A 22,664-nucleotide genomic window follows, 5' to 3' on the forward strand; every position below is an offset into this window, starting at 1 on the left:
TTGGGAGTCCCATAGGGCAGCGCACAATTGGCCCAGCGTCGTCCGGGTTTGGCCGGGGTAGTCCGCCATTGTAAATAAGAATTTGTTCTTAACTGACTTGCCTAGTTAAATTAAGGTTACATTTTTAAAAAATATGGCTGTAACGTAATGAAATGTGGAAAAAGGGAAGGGTCTGAATATTTTCCAAAGGCACCGTATGTTGTAATATGTTTTTTTGTTTTGACATGTTTTGGCTTCCCCAGTGACTTTACCCATGAACCACTACTGATGATAATAACTGGATCCAAGATGTACGACCGTTGTTTTCAAAGTAATCTATTCACTTTCACATACACGATTCTCTATCCAGGTTGTATGCGATTTATGCGACCATCATCACATGCGCGCTAGCAGTATGTGCAGCGCGAGCAGCGACAACGTCGTCATGTCATCCAAAAACATGACATTTGATGAATATAAAATGTTAATATCTTCCGCTGTAAGTGATTTGAAAAAAGATCGGCCTCAGCGACAGTAATTTGGCTGTTTTGTGCATAAAGGTGATGACTAAATTGTCTTATTAGGAAATTTCAAGTCTTGACTTCTCTATGTGGCTATCTATTGAAATTGTCTTTCTGGGCTGGGCATCAGTTAAACTGCAATACCAGGTCAAAACTGTAGGAGCAGTCAACCATGTTTTTAGACTGGAACCCTGGCCCCTTGGGCTTAATGGCACCAAGAAATAGTTAAAGATCATAGTGACCGTGACTAGAAAGTTTTTTTGTTTGGCAGTTCTGCTAATCGTAATTTACATAGGCTTTCCAGGGCAGAACAGGGCTTTTGGCAACGCTATGCCATAGCCGACCAACGGCGCTCGTGACTTCACGCTCCAGACCGGACACTGGGGGCCGAGTCAGACATCTTGATTCTATGTTTAGCGGAGATCTTCTGTGACTAAAGTGACTCGGAATGGGTAAAAAAAACTTTAGCTGCTGTACGTGTGGTCTGGATCACTCGTAGATGTTTTTATGTGTGTAAGTCTGGGGAAACACCTTGGCTACTAAAGACAGAACCTTCTTACAATCTAACAATGATCTCAACGCTACTAAAGGCTTTGGGAAACAAGACCCTGATCTAGAGATTTGAGTTTGTGGCTCAGTTTGTGTTATCTCATTTACCTTGTTGACGTCGACTGTGGAGTAATAAGCTCCCACACTGCATGTCTCCTGTTTGTCTGTAGGCCCAGCTGTCTTGGGGACATACCATGTGTATGTCTGGGTCTCACCTGTATGGGACAACTCTGCTTTAGGAAACTAACTCTCACTCACGACAAAGTTGTTATTGTGTAGAACAGGGTCATGAAATATATATGAGTAACCATAGTAATAAAAGATCAATGACACATATAGGTTTTTGTTGCGATCCAAAGTACTTTCTGCTATTGAAACTACTACGTATCACTATCACAAATCCAATGTCTATAAAACTAGCTGGTCAAATCCAATGTCTATAAAAACTAGCTGGTCAAATCCAATGTCTACATCACTAGCTGGTCAAATCCAATGTCTACATCACTAGCTGGTCAAATCCAATGTCTATAAAAACTAGCTGGTCAAATCCAATGTCTATAAAAACTAGCTGGTCAAATCCAATGTCTACATCACTAGCTGGTCAAATCCAATGTCTATAAAACTAGCTGGTCAAATCCAATGTCTATATCACTAGCTGGTCAAATCCAATGTCTACATCACTAGCTGGTCAAATCCAATGTCTACATCACTAGCTGGTCAAATCCAATGTCTACATCACTAGCTGGTCAAATCCAATGTCTATATCACTAGCTGGTCAAATCCAATGTCTACATCACTAGCTGGTCAAATCCAATGTCTACATCACTAGCTGGTCAAATCCAATGTCTATAAAAACTAGCTGGTCAAATCCAATGTCTACATCACTAGCTGGTCAAATCCAATGTCTATAAAACTAGCTGGTCAAATCCAATGTCTATATCACTAGCTGGTCAAATCCAATGTCTATAAAAACTAGCTGGTCAAATCCAATGTCTATATCACTAGCTGGTCAAATCCAATGTCTATATCACTAGCTGGTCAAATCCAATGTCTACATCACTAGCTGGTCAAATCCAATGTCTACATCACTAGCTGGTCAAATCCAATGTCTATAAAAACTAGCTGGTCAAATCCAATGTCTATATCACTAGCTGGTCAAATCCAATGTCTATATCACTAGCTGGTCAAATCCAATGTCTACATCACTAGCTGGTCAAATCCAATGTCTACATCACTAGCTGGTCAAATCCAATGTCTATAAAAACTAGCTAGTCAAATCCAATGTCTACATCACTAGCTGGTCAAATCCAATGTCTATAAAACTAGCTGGTCAAATCCAATGTCTATATCACTAGCTGGTCAAATCCAATGTCTAAAACACCAGCTGGTCAAATGCAATGGATTATGGGTGCTGTTTATTTTACCTGGCTTAGTTTCTTTGACTTGTGGAACGTCTGTCTTCACCCCGTGTGCGTGAATAGAGTAAGTTCTTGTGGCCATGTTCTTGAAGACTATATTGACTTTGTCACCAATGTCTGCATGGATCATAGGGCCTGGGGAACGAAAAACAAGAGGGGTCATCAATTAGGATTCATAACAGGTCAGTTTGATAATGAAAATAATGTCAAGTCATGGTTTGGTCCCTGGAAAGTAAAGAATGGCAATTAAATTCCATATGTTATGTACATATAAGCCTACTGTACCGCCAAAGCCTTTATACTACAACTTACCCAGAACCAAACCCTTTATACTACCACTTACCCAGAACCAAAGCCTTTATACTACAACTTACCCAGAACCAAAGCCTTTATACTACAACTTACCCAGGATCCCCAGGTGTTGCATGTCTGCTGATCTCTCCTTCTGTTTGGTGAATTTATTGTTGGTGAACTCCCTGTACACGACCTTCTTGTACATGGAGCCGATGAACTTACCCTGTTTATCAATGAAATCATTTCCTGGACTGGAGACAAAGAAAACATACTGACACTGATGTATTGTAGATCCATGTCTCAAACATGGAACACAAATGTTTCTAGGGTTATGGCTGCGGTTAGGGTAATGGCTGGGGTTAGGGTTATGGTTAGGGTTATGGCTGGGGTTAGGGTTATGGCTGGGGTTAGGGTTATGGCTGGGGTTAGGGTTATGGCTGGGGTTAGGGTTATGGCTGGGGTTAGGGTTATGGCTGGGGTTAGGGTTATGGCTGGGGTTAGGGTTATGGCTGCGGTTAGGGTTATGGCTGGGGTTAGGGTTATGGCTGGGGTTAGGGTTATGGCTGCGGTTAGGGTTATGGCTGGGGTTAGGGTTATGGCTGGGGTTAGGGTTATGGCTGGGGTTAGGGTTATGGCTGGGGTTAGGGTTATGGCTGGGGTTAGGGTTATGGCTGGGGTTAGGGTTATGGTTAGGGTTATGGCTGGGGTTAGGGTTATGGCTGGGGTTAGGGTTATGGCTGGGGTTAGGGTTATGGCTGCGGTTAGGGTTCTGGTTGCGGTTATGGTTATGGCTGGGGTTAGGGTTATGGCTGGGGTTAGGGTTATGGCTGGGGTTAGGGTTCTGGTTGCGGTTATGGTTATGGCTGGGGTTAGGGTTATGGCTGGGGTTAGGGTTATGGCTGGGGTTAGGGTTATGGCTGGGGTTAGGGTTATGGCTGGGGTTATGGTTATGGCTGGGGTTAGGGTTATGGCTGGGGTTAGGGTTATGGCTGGGGTTAGGGTTATGGCTGGGGTTAGGGTTATGGCTGGGGTTAGGGTTATGGCTGCGGTTAGGGTTATGGCTGCGGCTGGGGTTAGGGTTATGGCTGGGGTTAGGGTTCTGGTTAGGGTTATGGCTGGGGTTAGGGTTCTGGTTGCGGTTATGGTTATGGCTGGGGTTAGGGTTATGGCTGCGGTTAGGGTTATGGCTGGGGTTAGGGTTCTGGTTGCGGTTATGGTTATGGCTGGGGTTAGGGTTATGGCTGGGGTTATGGTTCTGGTTGCGGTTAGGGTTATGGCTGGGGTTAGGGTTCTGGTTGCGGTTAGGGTTATGGCTGGGGTTAGGGTTATGGCTGGGGTTATGGTTATGGCTGGGGTTAGGGTTATGGCTGCGGTTAGGGTTATGGCTGCGGCTGGGGTTAGGGTTATGGCTGGGGTTAGGGTTCTGGTTGCGGTTATGGTTATGGCTGGGGTTAGGGTTATGGCTGGGGTTAGGGTTATGGCTGGGGTTAGGGTTAGGGTTATGGCTGGGGTTAGGGTTAGGGTTATGGCTGCGGTTAGGGTTCTGGTTGCGGTTATGGTTATGGCTGGGGTTAGGGTTATGGCTGGGGTTAGGGTTATGGTTAGGGTTATGGTTAGGGTTATGGCTGGGGTTAGGGTTATGGCTGGGGTTAGGGTTATGGCTGGGGTTAGGGTTAGGGTTATGGCTGGGGTTAGGGTTAGGGTTATGGCTGCGGTTAGGGTTCTGGTTGCGGTTATGGTTATGGCTGGGGTTAGGGTTATGGCTGGGGTTAGGGTTATGGTTAGGGTTATGGTTAGGGTTATGGCTGGGGTTAGGGTTATGGCTGGGGTTAGGGTTATGGCTGGGGTTAGGGTTGAGCCGGGGTTAGGGTTGGGCCGGGGTTAGGGTTGGGCCGGGGTTAAGGTTGGGCCGGGGTTAGGGTTGAGCCGGGGTTAGGGTTGAGCCGGGGTTAGGGTTGAGCCGGGGTTAGGGTTGAGCCGGGGTTAGGGTTGAGCTGGGGTTAGGGTTATGGCTGGGGTTGTGGACATGAAGCTACGGTTAGATTACCTCTGTGTGAGGCCATGGTACATCTCCTGTTCCCAGGTCCGGTTGGGGGAGTAGTCCCAGTCTATCTCCATGGCGGCAATGTAGTAGGTCTTCGAGTGGAGCATGATCTCTGACTGCCTGTTGAACATACTACACTTCTGCACAGTGTAGTTGGCCCTCATACCTCCCTGGTAATGGTCAGTCGTCTTGCACACCACCTCAAACTGACCTGGAGGGGGGGTAAACAAATGCATTGTCTGTCATTATAATTCATTTTAATTGATTTGCAATTAGAACAGAAGTGAACATTTACAATTCTGTCTTTCTGTCTGCCCCTCCTTCCATCCATCTCTCCATTAGTCCATCCGCCCATCCCTCTATTCATCCATCCACTCAGCCATCCCTCCTTCCTTCCATTCATTCCTTCATGCATCCCTCCATCTCTCCATTAGTCCATCCACCCATCTGTCCATCCCTCTATTCATCCACCCACTCATCCCTCCATGCATAATGTGTCTTACCCATGCTGTCTGGCTCCATCATGACAGTGTGGGAGATGTGAGGGAACACGTTCATGACGTCTTTGCGTGTCTCTCTGTAGATGAACCTGTTCCCTTCAAAGTATAGGCCGTGGATATCAGCCTCCGAGCCCAGGCCAGACAGGTGCCAAGACACCTTGTCCCCCTTACACATGGTCAGCCCTGGAAGGTTCCCATACATGTAGCCATTGATCGCTGTGGGAACAGGAAATGGAAAAGTTAGTGCCCTACAGAAGACCAGTGAGAGGTAGAAACGTGTTAGGTTGTTGGTAACTGCTCTGTGTTTTGGTGTTTACTTTTTTTTTATCCATAGGGAAATCCAATTACAATATAGGCTTTTTGAAAGTAACTGAGAAGGAATGAGTTTAATTACAACTTTGCCAAAGATGTATATGTTTTGTAGCTGAATTAGCATCACAGTTTAACAAGTTTCCATGATAGATCAGTGTTCTAAGGCTGTGTTTACACAAACAGCCCAATTCTGATCTATTTCCACTAATTTGGTCTTTTGACCAATCAGATCAGCTATTTTACAAATAGTTGATTGAGTAAAAGACCAGAACTGGGCTGCGTGTGTAAACAAAGCCTAAAAGACTCACAGTGCATTTTGTTAGATTCCTGGAAGTCCTCGTCCTCCTTGTTGACAGTTTTGGGAGCCTTGGTAAACTGGTTAATGTTGTCATCCAGGAACCAGCTCAGGTTCTCATCAAACACTGTAGCCAGCATGTGGAACTCCTTGTTGACGTTTTTCTGAAATGGGAAATAGACGTGAAAATATTTGATGTGAGCGCTCTTGTCTGTATTTGACCTTTTTCTAATGCCAAGTCAGCTGATGAACACATTACCGATTCAATATTTCAACACACTGACAATAAAGCTATTCAATCCAATTCCATTTCTTTACCTGTTTCCCTTTCTTGAGGGTCTTTTTTTTGCAGACCAGGAGGGGTCCAACAAGGCCGGAGCTGGTGTCTTTCACAGGGTCCACGGCTGAGTAGTAGAAGTATGTAATGCAGTCTGCATCGTCCGCCACCGGCCCGCCACCCTTAGGGACCACCCACTCATAGGTGTGGGTGGTGCCTGGTTTGACCAGCGCTGCCGGGGGAGGGGTAACAGTTCCTGGAGGGTAGGGGTTTAGAGGTTAATAAGATAAAGATTCCATGGCTTGGTGATTAGTTGAATAAACGGTCTGTGTTACGGCAAAAACAGAAGGACCAGGATTAGAGCTGTCCCAGAAAACATGCCCACATTGCCAGCCACGTGGGCCCAATGCGGGCTAAAATATTGGCCCCATCTAGGCTGTCTACATTGGGCCGATGTGCCTTTTCTATTTTAATAGGAATTTATTTATAATATATTTATTACAATTTAATTCAATGCATAAATGTCATCATTTTACAAGCCTTCAAGGTGTTTAGGGAACGTGTTATATTGTATCAGAAAGACAACCAAATCTATCATGCATACACACTGCATATACACATACACACTGCATATACACATACACACTGCATATACACATACACACTGCATATACACATACACACTGCATATACACATACACACTGCATATACACATACACACTGCATACACACATATACACTGCATATACACTGCATATACACTGCATATACACATACACACTGCATATACACTGCATATACACTGCATATACACATACACACTGCATATACACATACACACTGCATATACACTGCATATACACATACACACTGCATATACACTGCATATACACATATACACTGCATATACACTGCATATACACATACACACTGCATATACACATACACACTGCATATACACTGCATATACACATACACACTGCATATACACTGCATATACACATACACACTGCATATACACATACACACTGCATATACACTGCATATACACATACACACTGCATATACACATACACACTGCATATACACTGCATATACACATACACTGCATATACACTGCATATACACTGCATATACACATACACACTGCATATACACATACACACTGCATATACACTGCATATACACATACACACTGCATATACACTGCATATACACATACACACTGCATATACACATACACTGCATATACACTGCATATACACATATACACTGCATATACACATACACACTGCATATACACATACACACTGCATATACACTGCATATACACATATACACTGCATATACACTGCATATACACATACACACTGCATATACACATACACTGCATATACACTGCATATACACATACACACTGCATATACACTGCATATACACATACACTGCATATACACTGCATATACACATATACACTGCATATACACATACACACTGCATATACACATACACACTGCATATACACTGCATATACACATATACACTGCATATACACTGCATATACACATACACACTGCATATACACATACACACTGCATATACACTGCATATACACATACACACTGCATATACACATACACACTGCATATACACTGCATATACACATACACTGCATATACACTGCATATACACTGCATATACACATATACACTGCATATACACTGCATATACACTGCATATACACATATACACTGCATATACACTGCATATACACATACACACTGCATATACACATACACACTGCATATACACTGCATATACACATATACACTGCATATACACATACACTGCATATACACTGCATATACACATACACTGCATATACACTGCATATACACATACACACTGCATATACACATACACACTGCATATACACATACACTGCATACACACTGCATATACACTGCATATACACATACACTGCATATACACTGCATATACACTGCATATACACTGCATATACACATACACACTGCATATACACATACACACTGCATACACACTGCATATACACTGCATATACACATACACACTGCATACACGCATATACACTGCATATACACATACACACTGCATACACACTGCATATACGCATATACACTGCATATACACTGCATATACACATATACATTCCTAATATTGAGTTGCACCCTCTTTTTGCCCTCAGAACAGCCTCAATTCGTCAGGTCATGGACTCTACAAGGTGTTGAAAGCGTTCCACAGGGACGCTGGCCCATGTTGGCTGGATGTACTTTGAGTGGCGGTCCATTCTTGATACACATGGGAATCTGTTGATCTTTTTAAACCCCACAGCGTTGCAGTTCTTGACAGACTCAAACCGTGTGCGCCTGGCACCTACTGTACTACCAGACCCCGTTCAAAGGCACTTCAATATGTTGTCTTTCCCATTCACCCTCTGAATGGCACACGTACACAATCCATGCCTCAATTGTCTCAAGGCTTAAAAATCTTTCTTTAACCTGTCTCCTCCCCTTCATCTCCACTGATTTGAAGTGGATTTAACAGGTGACATCAATAAGGGATCATAGATTTCACCTGGATTCACTTGGTCAGTCTATGTCATGGAAACAGCAGATGTTCCTAATGTTTTGTACACTGTTTTTTTTTTTTTTTAACAAGATGTGACATGCACTTATTTAAAGGGGCAATCAACAGTTGAAACAATAACAAAGTCAAACAATAGTAAATCCAAGGGATGGGGCTGGAGAAATGTGAACATTCTCAAATTCATGGACAGAGCTATGGATTCAAGGACTGACCATCCATGACATCAACATTATAGTTTTAACCATGTTTTGAGGCTATACAGTGTTTGTTTATATTTACTTTGTTTACAAACAAAGGAGTAAAACAATCTTATATTTTGGGTTCTGATGGGGTGTGACAGTTGAACTAAGCTCATGAGGCATTTATAAGTTATGTTCTTGAAGAATCAATGAGAACCTACAGTAGCGTTCATTTATAAGTCCAAACATTGAGGTAGTAACTACAGATTGCCCCTTTAGGAACTTTTTAAAGACTGCATCATTGACAGTGTACAAGATCGAAGAACATTGGCCATCACACATCAGAACACAGACACTCAGTAAAAAAAACGAGATTGTGAGAACTGTGTGCTAACCACACCCCAAAATATTTGAATGAGCCCCCGCCTTTAGCTGGACTTGGTGTGGGCTAGCCTCTATTGGGCTGGTGTGGGCTAACACGTGCTGCGCTTGGTCTGGGCTGGGCCTGGTGTGGGCTAGCCTGGCCTGGGCCTGGTGTGGGCTAGCCTGGCCTGGGCTTGGTGTGGGCTGGGCCTGGTGTGGGCTAGCCTGGGCTGGGCTTGGTGTGGGCTAGCCTGGGCTGGGCCTGGTGTGGGCTAGCCTGAGCTGGACTTGGTGTGGGCTAGCATGTGCTGGGCTTGGTGTGGGCTAGCATGTGCTGGGCTTGGTGTGGGCTAGCATGTGCTGGGCTTGGTGTGGGCTAGCATGTGCTGGGCTTGGTGTGGGCTAGCCCGTGCTGGGCTTGGTGTGGGCTAGCCTGTGCTGGGAAGTTGTAGGCTAGCCGTGTTGGGCTTGGATTAGGCTGGCCCATGTTGAGGTGGTGTAGGCGATCCCGTGTTGGGCTGATGTGGGATTGGTGTAAGCTAGCCTGTGTTGAGCTTGTTGTGGGCTAGCCCAATATTGGGCTGCTGTGGGCTTGGTGTGGGCTAGCCCGTGCCCATCTTGCCCACCAAATAGCCACACAGGGCCAATGGGGTCATGTTTTCTGGGTATCTTTCTCTGATACTGCCCTTCTCTGTGTCAAGACTGCTCTTCTCTGTGTTACGGAGGCTCTCTGCCAGAGGGACTCTCTCTCGTCTGTTCTCATCCTCCTAGATCTGCTGCCTTTGACACCGTGAACCATCAGTGAACGTCTCAGGCTCTGCACACTCCTGGATTGCATCCTACTTGGCAGACCTCTCCTAGCAGATGATGTGGAGAGGATCTGTGTCTGCACCACGTACCTCTCATGTGTGGTATTCCCCAAGGCTCGGGTTCTAGGCCCTTTCCTATTGCCTCTATACACCAAGTAACTCGGCCCTATCATATCTTCACATGGTGAGGAATACCTTTCGTGAACTAAAGCTTTACTTTTTTAGTTTTTTGTCTTACTAGCTCTGACTTTGCTGATATCTACTTTTTTGAGGAAAAATGTCCTTACTATGACTGTGATATGTGGCTGTCCAACCCAGCTACAGTATCTTAACTTCACTTACTGTAAGTCATTCTGGATAAGAGTGTCTGCTAAATGACTAACATGTAAATGTAAAATTGGGCCTACGGTCATAATAGGTTCTGTGCTTATTCTGGGCAGGTGTAAATGTGTGTACACTGCCAGCAGGACTCAGTAACTAACCAGCCACTACTGTAGCTAATGTCCTAGGTTCCACTGTCTTAGACTTTACACTGTGGATGTCTAGCATCACTACCTAGCAAGAGCAAACGAAGTGACATTGTTTAGTTTTATTTGGACCGAGTTTGGTGAGAGAAAGCTCCTGGTGACCAAACATAAAACATCCCTGGCCAGCTGGCCGCGTCCCCACCTCTTCCTCAGTGTGGCTGAACACCTGCAGGAACTGGATACCAGGGTTTGGGGTCAATTCTATTTCAATTCCAGTCAATTCAGAAAGTAAGGGCTTGATTCAATCCGTAGTGCTGAAGATGTGTGCTGTAGCATCATTTCCATTTAAAGGTCATTTTCTGACATATGCAGCGTTTACAATGAATGCAGTCTCCGCGAACGATGGCACACTGCCTTTACATTTACATCACGCTGTAGCGCCGATCGTTAGTGCTACGGATTGAATCGGGCCCGTTGAAAAGCATTGAATAAAGTTGGAACTCCAATTGACTGGCATTGAAATGAAATTGACCCTTGCTGGATACTGTAGTTCTATAAAAAAAATATATATAAAGAATAGGCATAAATGAGCGTACTTACTCGTCTCCTTCTTGAGTTCTCTGAGTTTTTTGGCAGTGTAGGATTCTGTGAAAGCATTACGAGCGTTAATTGATGGTAATGAGACATTTGTCACTGAAAGGAAACTTTTTTTTTTTACAACAAAAATAACGTTAAACGGTGTTGTCTTGAAAAAAAAAAGGAGAGTCGCACACTCTGGGAGCTCAGATGTAAATAATTGTATAACCAACGTTTCGGCAGACACCAGCTGTCTTCATCAGGGTGTTGACTTAACATTATAATTAATAATCATCACTCGTGTTTTACAGCCTCTAACCTTCCAGTTCGTTATAGTAGAGAGTCCCTGACTGCTCGACGCTGTACTGCACGCCATGTGGCTGCATGGAGAAAGGACGGCTGGCCTTGTTCTTAAACACCACCTTGATGGTGTCTTCCTCCTCGGCCCTGATCACAGGACCTGCAACACACACGGCAGCCATTCAGTCATTAATACATTTGTAGAAATATGCAATTTAGCAGTCGCTTTTATCCAAAGTAACAAAAAGTATGCATGCATAGAAAATAAATAAATGACATTTGGGTGGTCCCGGGTATCGATCCCACTATCCAGGTGTTGCCATGATCTACCATGTATTATAAACTGGGTGGTTCAAGCCCTGAATGCTGATTGGCTGACAGCCGTGGTATATCAGACTGTATGCCACGGGCATGACAAAACATGTATTTTTTACTGCTCTAATTACATTGGTAACCAGTTTTATAATAGCAATAAGGCACCTCGGAGGTTTGTGGTATATGGCCAATATACCACGGCTAAGGGCTGTATCCAGGCACTCCGCGTTGCGTCATGCTTAAAAGAACAGCCCACAGCTCTGGTATATTTGCCATATACCACAAACCTCCGGGGTGCAATTGCTTAAATCTACAGAGGACCCACTACAAGACTTAAGGGATAGTTCTCCTACTCCCGGAGCAACAGAATCAACCTGCAGTATGAGGGAACTACAGTGACTAGTGAAAGTCTACACATCCATTGCATAGTCTTCACATTTTATAAATTACCTCTAAAAAGGGATTCAATTGGATTTACAGAGTTAGAGGCATAAATATCACCAAAAATGCTAACCACCCATGTTATTGGTGAGAGGTTAGCATGTTTTCGGGGCATGATCTTTGTGCCTCTGTAACTTTCTCTCTCATCATTATTCATGATTAATTTATGATTATCTGTAGTCAGGGAGGCATCCACATTAATGTGAAAGCGTTCAGAGACATATTCTGTTCTTATTTACAATAAAAAGTGACTTCAAAATGACACAATTCATTATTACCCAATTTTTTTGGGGGGGGGGATTTAACCTTTATTTAACTAAGCAAGTCAGTTAAGAACAAATTCTTATTTGCAATGATGGCCTACCAAAAGGCCTCCTGCGGGGACAGGGGCCTGGGATTAAATATTTAAAAAGTACAATATAAATATAGGACAAAACACACATCACAGCAAGAGAGACAACATTACCTAAAGACAACAAAATAGCAAGGCAGCAACACATGACAACACAGCATGGTAGCAACACAACATGACAACAACATGGTAGCAACACAAAACAGGGTACAAACATTATTGGGGACAGTCAACAGCACAAAGGGCAAGAAGGTAGACACAACAATACATCACGCGAAGCAGCCACAACTGTCAGTAAGAGTGTCCATGATTGAGTCTTTGAATGAAGAGATTGAGACAAAACTGTCCAGTTTGAGTGTTTGTTGCAGCTCGTTCCAGTCGCTAGCTGTAGCGAACTGAAAAGACGAGCGACCCAGGGATGTGTGTGCTTTGGGGATTTTTAACAGAATATGACTGGCAGAACAGGTGTTGTATGTGGAGGATGAGGGCTGCAGTAGATATCTCAGATATGGGGAGTGAGGCCTAAGAGGGTTTTATAAATAAGCATCAACCAGTGGGTCTTGTGATGGGTACACAGAGATGACCAGTTTACGGAGGAGTATAGAGTGCAGTGATGTGTCCTATAAGGAGCATTGGTGGCAAATCTGATGGCCGAATGGTGAAGAACATCTAGCCGCTCGAGAGCACCCTTACCTGCCGATCAATAAATGATGTCTCCGTAATCTAGCATGGGTAGGATGGTCATCTGAATCAGGGTTAGTTTGGCTGCTGCGGTGAAAGAGGAGCGATTACAATAGAGGAAGTGCACGCTGACCAAGTCGCCAGGTGCACGGTGTTTCCTCCGACACATTGGTGCGGCTGGCTTCCGGGTTGGATGCGCGCTGTGTTAAGAAGCAGTGCGGCTTGGTTGGGTTGTGTATCGGAAGACTTTCGACCTTTGTCTCTCCTGAGCCCATACGGGAGTTGTAGCAATGAGATAAGATAGTAACTACTAAACAATTGGATACCACGAAATTGGGCTAAAAATAATAATAATAATACATTTGGTTGGGAATTATTGATGGACAGAAATATTAAAACCTTGTCTGTAATTTTCAAGCAGATTTAAGTCAGGACTGACTTAAACAAGAGCATAATAATTGACAAGAGCATAATAATTGACAAGAGCATAATAATTGACAAGAGCATAATAATTGACTGGACTAAATTGTTTTTGGTATCTTTAAGTTTGTTTTCAGTGTACTAAACTAAACTTTGTTGATTTGATGATGTTTAAGTTGAAATGGTGCCGAAATAGTGGAGGCAGGGCTCCTGTTGTCTTTGTGCTGACTTGTGGGTAACTCTGAGGTTGTAAATCAGTAGTTGTTCAGTAAACTGTTGAAAATATTAACTTGAGTGACCACGCTGCAGGTCATATGACTGTTTGTTACATGCAATATTTGCTTTGTGGACTTCACCACAGATGTTGCGCTCCGGGTTTTGTGATGAAACAAACAAATGTGTAGTTGAATTGATTCTACCACTGCGTGACTGTTGTCTTTTTGTTGTCACGGCCTTATTGTATATCATGGTGGCGTGTGAATGAATGGGTTGAAGAGCAAACGCCGCAAATATCGCAACAGATTTAATATGGAATTTTTACTGGCTTGGCTTGGCTTCCTCAGTGATTTTACCCACGCACCGCTACGGCTGATTTACACCTTTTGGAAAGCCCTTCTGGTGTGTCTTTGGCATAAAAATTGGTGTAATTGTCCCTGGGCTTTGCTCCTTTCATATTTCTTCTGATCCTGACAAACTCCCAAGTCCTTGCAAATGACAAGCATACCCATAACATAATGCTGCCACCCCAATACTTGAAAATACAGAGGGTTTCACACTGTGTTGTATTGGATTTGACCCAAACCTGTCGTTAATGTCTTTGCCATGTTGTCTTGCAGTACTTCTTAACGGCCTTGTTGCACACAGAATGGATGATTTGGAGTGGAATTTTTAACACAGGCTTGCGGCATTTATCATGTTATGGGTATGCTTGTCACCAACAGGGGAGTTTGTTAGGATAAAAATAAATATGAAAGGAGCAAAGCCCAGGTAAAAAGTTCAAACTTGTCTCAGTCTTTTGATTTTGAAAAAAATCAATGAATATAGGTTTCCCTAAGAGTTTTTCGAACATTATTCAAAATGATTCACAGCCATAATGGCTGTCAACAGTGCATCCACCAAGTATTAACTCAGGGGTGTGGAGACATCAAATAAAATGTTATTTGTCACATGCTGACTTACATACCCTTTCCCAACAATACAGAGAGAAAGAAAATAGAAAAAGAAAAGTAATAATTCGTAATAATAAATACACAATGGCTCTATTACATGGGGTACCAGTACAGAGTCGAAGTGCAGGGGTACGAGGTGATTTGAGGTAGACACTGTATGTACATATATAACTAGGAGTAATACTGTATGTACATATAACTAGGAGTAATACTGTATGTACATATATAACTAGGAGTAATACTGTATGTACATATATAACTAGGAGTAATACTGTATGTACATATATAACTAGGAGTAATACTGTATGTACATATAACTAGGAGTAATACTGTATGCACATATAACTAGGAGTAATACTGTATGTACATATATAACTAGGAGTAATACTGTATGCACATATATAACTAGGAGTAATACTGTATGTACATATAACTAGGAGTAATACTGTATGTACATATATAACTAGGAGTAATACTGTATGTACATATATAACTAGGAGTAATACTGTATGCACATATATAACTAGGAGTAATACTGTATGTACATATATAACTAGGAGTAATACTGTATGCACATATATAACTAGGAGTAATACTGTATGCACATATAACTAGGAGTAATACTGTATGCACATATAACTAGGAGTAATACTGTATGCACATATATAACTAGGAGTAATACTGTATGCACATATATAACTAGGAGTAATACTGTATGCACATATAACTAGGAGTAATACTGTATGCACATAACTAGGAGTAATACTGTATGCACATATAACTAGGAGTAATACTGTATGCACATATATAACTAGGAGTAATACTGTATGTACATATAACTAGGAGTAATACTGTATGCACATATAACTAGGAGTAATACTGTATGCACATATAACTAGGAGTAATACTGTATGCACATATAACTAGGAGTAATACTGTATACACATATAACTAGGAGTAATACTGTATGCACATATAACTAGGAGTAATACTGTATGCACATATAACTAGGAGTAATACTGTATGTACATATAACTAGGAGTAATACTGTATGCACATATAACTAGGAGTAATACTGTATGCACATATAACTAGGAGTAATACTGTATGCACATATATAACTAGGAGTAATACTGTATGTACATATATAACTAGGAGTAATACTGTATGCACATATATAACTAGGAGTAATACTGTATGTACATATAACTAGGAGTAATACTGTATGCACATATAACTAGGAGTAATACTGTATGCACATATAACTAGGAGTAATACTGTATGCACATATATAACTAGGAGTAATACTGTATGCACATATATAACTAGGAGTAATACTGTATGCACACATATAACTAGGAGTAATACTGTATGCACATATATAACTAGGAGTAATACTGTATGCACATATAACTAGGAGTAATACTGTATGCACATATATAACTAGGAGTAATACTGTATGCACATATATAACTAGGAGTAATACTGTATGCACATATATAACTAGGAGTAATACTGTATGCACATATAACTAGGAGTAATACTGTATGCACATATAACTAGGAGTAATACTGTATGCACATATAACTAGGAGTAATACTGTATGCACATATATAACTAGGAGTAATACTGTATGCACATATAACTAGGAGTAATACTGTATGTACATATATAACTAGGAGTAATACTGTATGTACATATATAACTAGGAGTAATACTGTATGTACATATATAACTAGGAGTAATACTGTATGCACATAACTAGGAGTAATACTGTATGCACATATAACTAGGAGTAATACTGTATGCACATATAACTAGGAGTAATACTGTATGTACATATATAACTAGGAGTAATACTGTATGCACATATATAACTAGGAGTAATACTGTATGCACACATATAACTAGGAGTAATACTGTATGCACATATAACTAGGAGTAATACTGTATGTACATATATAACTAGGAGTAATACTGTATGCACATATATAACTAGGAGTAATACTGTATGCACACATATAACTAGGAGTAATACTGTATGCACATATAACTAGGAGTAATACTGTATGCACACATATAACTAGGAGTAATACTGTATGCACATATAACTAGGAGTAATACTGTATGCACATATAACTAGGAGTAATACTGTATGCACATATAACTAGGAGTAATACTGTATGTACATATATAACTAGGAGTAATACTGTATGTACATATATAACTAGGAGTAATACTGTATGTACATACAACTAGGAGTAATACTGTATGCATATATAACTAGGAGTAATACTGTATGCACATATAACTAGGAGTAATACTGTATGCACATATAACTAGGAGTAATACTGTATGCACATATATAACTAGGAGTAATACTGTATGCACACATATAACTAGGAGTAATACTGTATGCATATATAACTAGGAGTAATACAGTATGCACATATAACTAGGAGTAATACTGTATGTACATATATAACTAGGAGTAATACTGTATGCACATATAACTAGGAGTAATACTGTATGCACATATAACTAGGAGTAATACTGTATGTACATATATAACTAGGAGTAATACTGTATGCACATATAACTAGGAGTAATACTGAATGCACATATATAACTAGGAGTAATACTGTATGCACATATATAACTAGGAGTAATACTGTATGCACATATAACTAGGAGTAATACTGTATGCACATATAACTAGGAGTAATACTGTATGCACATATAACTAGGAGTAATACTGTATGTACATATATAACTAGGAGTAATACTGTATGCACATATATAACTAGGAGTAATACTGTATGCACATATAACTAGGAGTAATACTGTATGCACACATATAACTAGGAGTAATACTGTATGCACATATATAACTAGGAGTAATACTGTATGCACATATAACTAGGAGTAATACTGTATGCACATATAACTAGGAGTAATACTGTATGTACACATATAACTAGGAGTAATACTGTATGCACATATATAACTAGGAGTAATACTGTATGCACATATATAACTAGGAGTAATACTGTATGCACATATAACTAGGAGTAATACTGTATGCACATATATAACTAGGAGTAATACTGTATGCACATATAACTAGGAGTAATACTGTATGCACATATATAACTAGGAGTAATACTGTATGCACATATATAACTAGGAGTAATACTGTATGCACATATATAACTAGGAGTAATACTGTATGCACACATATAACTAGGAGTAATACTGTATACACATATATAACTAGGAGTAATACTGTATGCACATATAACTAGGAGTAATACTGTATGCACATATAACTAGGAGTAATACTGTATGCACACATATAACTAGGAGTAATACTGTATGCACATATAACTAGGAGTAATACTGTATGCACATATAACTAGGAGTAATACTGTATGCACACATATAACTAGGAGTAATACTGTATGCACATATAACTAGGAGTAATACTGTATGCACATATAACTAGGAGTAATACTGTATACACATATATAACTAGGAGTAATACTGTATGCACATATAACTAGGAGTAATACTGTATGCACACATATAACTAGGAGTAATACTGTATGCACATATAACTAGGAGTAATACTGTATGCACATATAACTAGGAGTAATACTGTATGCACATATAACTAGGAGTAATACTGTATGCACATATATAACTAGGAGTAATACTGTATGCACATATATAACTAGGAGTAATACTGTATGTACATATAACTAGGAGTAATACTGTATGCACATATAACTAGGAGTAATACTGTATGCACATATATAACTAGGAGTAATACTGTATGCACATATATAACTAGGAGTAATACTGTATGTACATATAACTAGGAGTAATACTGTATGCACATATAACTAGGAGTAATACTGTATGTACATATATAACTAGGAGTAATACTGTATACACATATAACTAGGAGTAATACTGTATGCACATATAACTAGGAGTAATACTGTATGCACATATAACTAGGAGTAATACTGTATGCACATAACTAGGAGTAATACTGTATGCACATATAACTAGGAGTAATACTGTATGTACATATATAACTAGGAGTAATACTGTATGTACATATATAACTAGGAGTAATACTGTATGCACATAACTAGGAGTAATACTGTATGCACATATAACTAGGAGTAATACTGTATGCACATAACTAGGAGTAATACTGTATGCACATATAACTAGGAGTAATACTGTATGCACATATAACTAGGAGTAATACTGTATGTACATATAACTAGGAGTAATACTGTATGCACATATAACTAGGAGTAATACTGTATGTACATATAACTAGGAGTAATACTGTATGCACATATAACTAGGAGTAATACTGTATGCACATATAACTAGGAGTAATACTGTATGCACATATAACTAGGAGTAATACTGTATGTACATATAACTAGGAGTAATACTGTATGTACATATAACTAGGAGTAATACTGTATGCACATATAACTAGGAGTAATACTGTATGCACATATAACTAGGAGTAATACTGTATGCACATATAACTAGGAGTAATACTGTATGTACATATAACTAGGAGTAATACTGTATGCACATATAACTAGGAGTAATACTGTATGCACATATAACTAGGAGTAATACTGTATGCACATATAACTAGGAGTAATACTGTATGTACATATAACTAGGAGTAATACTGTATGCACATATAACTAGGAGTAATACTGTATGCACATATAACTAGGAGTAATACTGTATGCACATATAACTAGGAGTAATACTGTATGTACATATAACTAGGAGTAATACTGTATGCACATATAACTAGGAGTAATACTGTATGCACATATAACTAGGAGTAATACTGTATGTACATATAACTAGGAGTAATACTGTATGCACATATAACTAGGAGTAATACTGTATGCACATATAACTAGGAGTAATACTGTATGTACATATAACTAGGAGTAATACTGTATGTACATATAACTAGGAGTATAATGACAGATGATAAACAGTAGCAGCAGCAGATGTGATGAGTTTTAAAAAAGTTAGTGCAAAAACGGTCAATGCAGATCGTCTGGTTAGCTATTTAACTAACTATTTAGCAGGCTTATGGCTTGGGGTTTGAAGCTGTTCAGGGTCCTGTTGGTCCTGCATTGGTACCACTTGCCGTGCGGTTGCAGAGAGAACAGACTACGACTTGTGGGTGGCAGGAGTATTTGACCATTTTTAGGGCCTTCCTCTGACACCGCCTGGTATATAGATCCTGGATGGCAGGGAGCTCTGCCCCAGTGATGTACTGGGCCGTACGCACTACCCTCTGTAGCGCCTTGCCAAGCAGTCACCATACCAGGCGGTGATGCAGCCAGTCAAGATGCTCTCAATGGTGCAGCTGTATAACTTTTTGAGGATCTGAGGACCCATTCTCAATCTTTTCAGCGTCCTGAGGGGAAAGAGGCATTGCCGTGCCTTCTTCACGACTGTGTTGGTGTGTGTCAACCATGATAGATCCTTAGTGATTTCAACACTGAGGAACTTGAATCTCTCGACCCGCTCCACTAGAGCCCGTCGATTTGAATGATCAATCAATCAATACATCCTATTTTGTTTTTTTATTCATTTGGACAGTTTTATATAATTTTTCTTTCACTTTGTAAATGTGGAGTAGGTTGTGTAGATCGATAGGAATTTTTAAAAATGTAATCCCTTTTTAGATTTAATTTCAAGGCAGCATAATGTGAAGACAGTGCAAGGGGTGTGTAGTACATTACCCAGAATCCCTAGGTGCAACTCCTCAGGTGTTCTCTCCTTTTGCACGGTGAAGGTGTTGTCTGTGTACTCCTTGTACTGGACCTTCTTATATTTCCCGCCAATGCGATCGTTACCCCTCTGGAAAAACGTCTCTGAATCACTGAGGACATTCAGGAGGGACAAAGAACATGGTACCAGTCAGATCAGCACCAATACAAGACCAGAAAACAAAACCTTCAGTCCGTTTCTATATTTATTTGGGGACCAGGTTTAAATTGGTAATGGGCAATAGTTACGCACTCAAAAATCCCTTTTCAACTCAAAACAAGTGCGCCCGAACCACAGACGACAGTGGTGTTACTGACCCGTCTGTGTTCAGCGGTTTCCCTGTGCCGTGGTTGACCTGTGAGGGGGCATAGTCCCACAGCACCTCCTCGGCAGCGATGAAGTACTCCCTCACCTCCCCGTTGGGCCGCGGCTTGTGGACGGCGGGGAAACACTTCTTGACCTCGAAGAGAGCCTGCATGCCCGCTGAGGTGGAGGAAAATCAGAGGAAGACAAATCACTTTATCCTATTGGACACCGACGTCAGTTTAACGTCTAGTTTTTGATTTTACGTTTGACTGAATTGTCAACGAACGTGAAATCAACCAAAAATGTCACCATGTCATTGGATTTCGGTTCAGAGTTGGGCGAAGAAAGGATATTCCTTTACACTGAGGAACGTTTTTGCAAATCCAATCCGTTTTCCTCGTTGATTCAACGGCATTGAATTGTTTATTTGAAGTCATGTGGAAACGGCGTTGATTCAACCGGTTTGTGTCCAGCGGGATGTTACATTAACTCGGACTCTGGCAAATAAAATGTTCACTCTGTGGCATGTCTTGTAACTTGTTGGGGAGTTGTTGCACTACCCTCTGATTGGCTGTCTATCTGGGCCCTAAGAATCTCGGAGTAGGTGATTCATTTTAACCTTCTAGATCTTTATTATTAATAGCACATGGCAAGGGAACACCTGGTCCTACAATGGATCAGAAGCCTATTCTCTGAGATGCTTATTGGATACAGTCCCTGGCTTGTGAAATACATACATACCCATTAGGTGGTCGTTGACCTGGCAGCTCAGCAGCCAGTGACCAGGGTTGTCAGCGGTCATCTCCACATTGGTGAATGTGGCTGGGAACAAGCTGACCGCGTCAGTGTGGTGACCAAGGTTGGTCAGGATCTGGCCATGAAAGAACACTGAATGGATGTCCACCTCATTGCCCATGCCGATCAGGTGCCAGTGGATCTTGTTTCCGACACACATGCTCAGGTCAGGCAGGTTGCCGTACACAAAGCCATTGATCGCTGCAAAACAGTGGACACACTGTGTTAGTGGCCTATGATCTCATAGGCTTTGTGCGTTGTTTAGCGTTTGTGTGTGTGTGTGTGTGTGTAAGTGTTATTTACGTTAATAATCTCACAGTGCATCAGGTTGCTCTCCTGGAAGGCTTCATCATCTTTGTCTACTTTAGTTGTGGGTTGTTGTGGGCTGTTGGCTGCTGTTGATGGCTGTTGTGGGCTGTTGGCTGCTGTTGATGGCTGTTGTGGGCTGTTGGCTGCTGTTGATGGCTGTTGTGGGCTGTTGGCTGCTGTTGATGGCTGAGTGCAGTAGGTCTTGATGTTGTCGTCCAGGTACCAGCTCATGTTCTCGTCCGACACAGTGAACATCAGGACGTACGAGTAGTCTGCTGCCTTGTCACCATAGACATCCAGGGTACCTGCGCATCTCAGAAATAAACATCCATGTACACGATAACATACTATGGCCTTTATGACACAGGGAGATGGTGTGTGTTCTCTCTTCTGTAATCTCAGGATCACTGTCGCCACAATGGGCTAATAACACTATACATAAAACTCAAATAGTTAATTTTTTTTAAAACATTTTTTTATTTTTTTTATTCTTTATTTAACTAGGCAAGTCAGTTAAGAACAAATT

At 41.0% G+C, this 22,664-nt stretch overlaps 1 protein-coding gene across 1 annotated transcript in view; it reads right to left on the reverse strand.

The window, feature by feature from the left end:
• Positions 1 to 22,664, reverse strand: part of cp (ceruloplasmin) — a 39,409-nt gene that overhangs the window by 9,631 nt on the left and 7,114 nt on the right. The window contains exons 4-16 of the mRNA XM_036978795.1: positions 22,147 to 22,443; positions 21,776 to 22,030; positions 21,046 to 21,211; positions 20,701 to 20,840; positions 11,532 to 11,672; positions 11,237 to 11,281; positions 6,231 to 6,445; positions 5,926 to 6,076; positions 5,309 to 5,521; positions 4,809 to 5,016; positions 2,873 to 3,012; positions 2,474 to 2,602; positions 1,158 to 1,264 (exon numbers count right to left, since the gene is read on the reverse strand). Of these exons, the coding sequence (XP_036834690.1) occupies positions 1,158 to 1,264; positions 2,474 to 2,602; positions 2,873 to 3,012; positions 4,809 to 5,016; positions 5,309 to 5,521; positions 5,926 to 6,076; positions 6,231 to 6,445; positions 11,237 to 11,281; positions 11,532 to 11,672; positions 20,701 to 20,840; positions 21,046 to 21,211; positions 21,776 to 22,030; positions 22,147 to 22,443 (2,207 nt within the window). The remainder of the gene's footprint in view (positions 1 to 1,157; positions 1,265 to 2,473; positions 2,603 to 2,872; positions 3,013 to 4,808; positions 5,017 to 5,308; positions 5,522 to 5,925; positions 6,077 to 6,230; positions 6,446 to 11,236; positions 11,282 to 11,531; positions 11,673 to 20,700; positions 20,841 to 21,045; positions 21,212 to 21,775; positions 22,031 to 22,146; positions 22,444 to 22,664) is intronic.

The sequence above is a fragment of the Oncorhynchus mykiss genome, chromosome 5 (genome assembly GCF_013265735.2).
Source record: "Oncorhynchus mykiss isolate Arlee chromosome 5, USDA_OmykA_1.1, whole genome shotgun sequence".
NCBI lineage: Eukaryota > Metazoa > Chordata > Actinopteri > Salmoniformes > Salmonidae > Oncorhynchus > Oncorhynchus mykiss.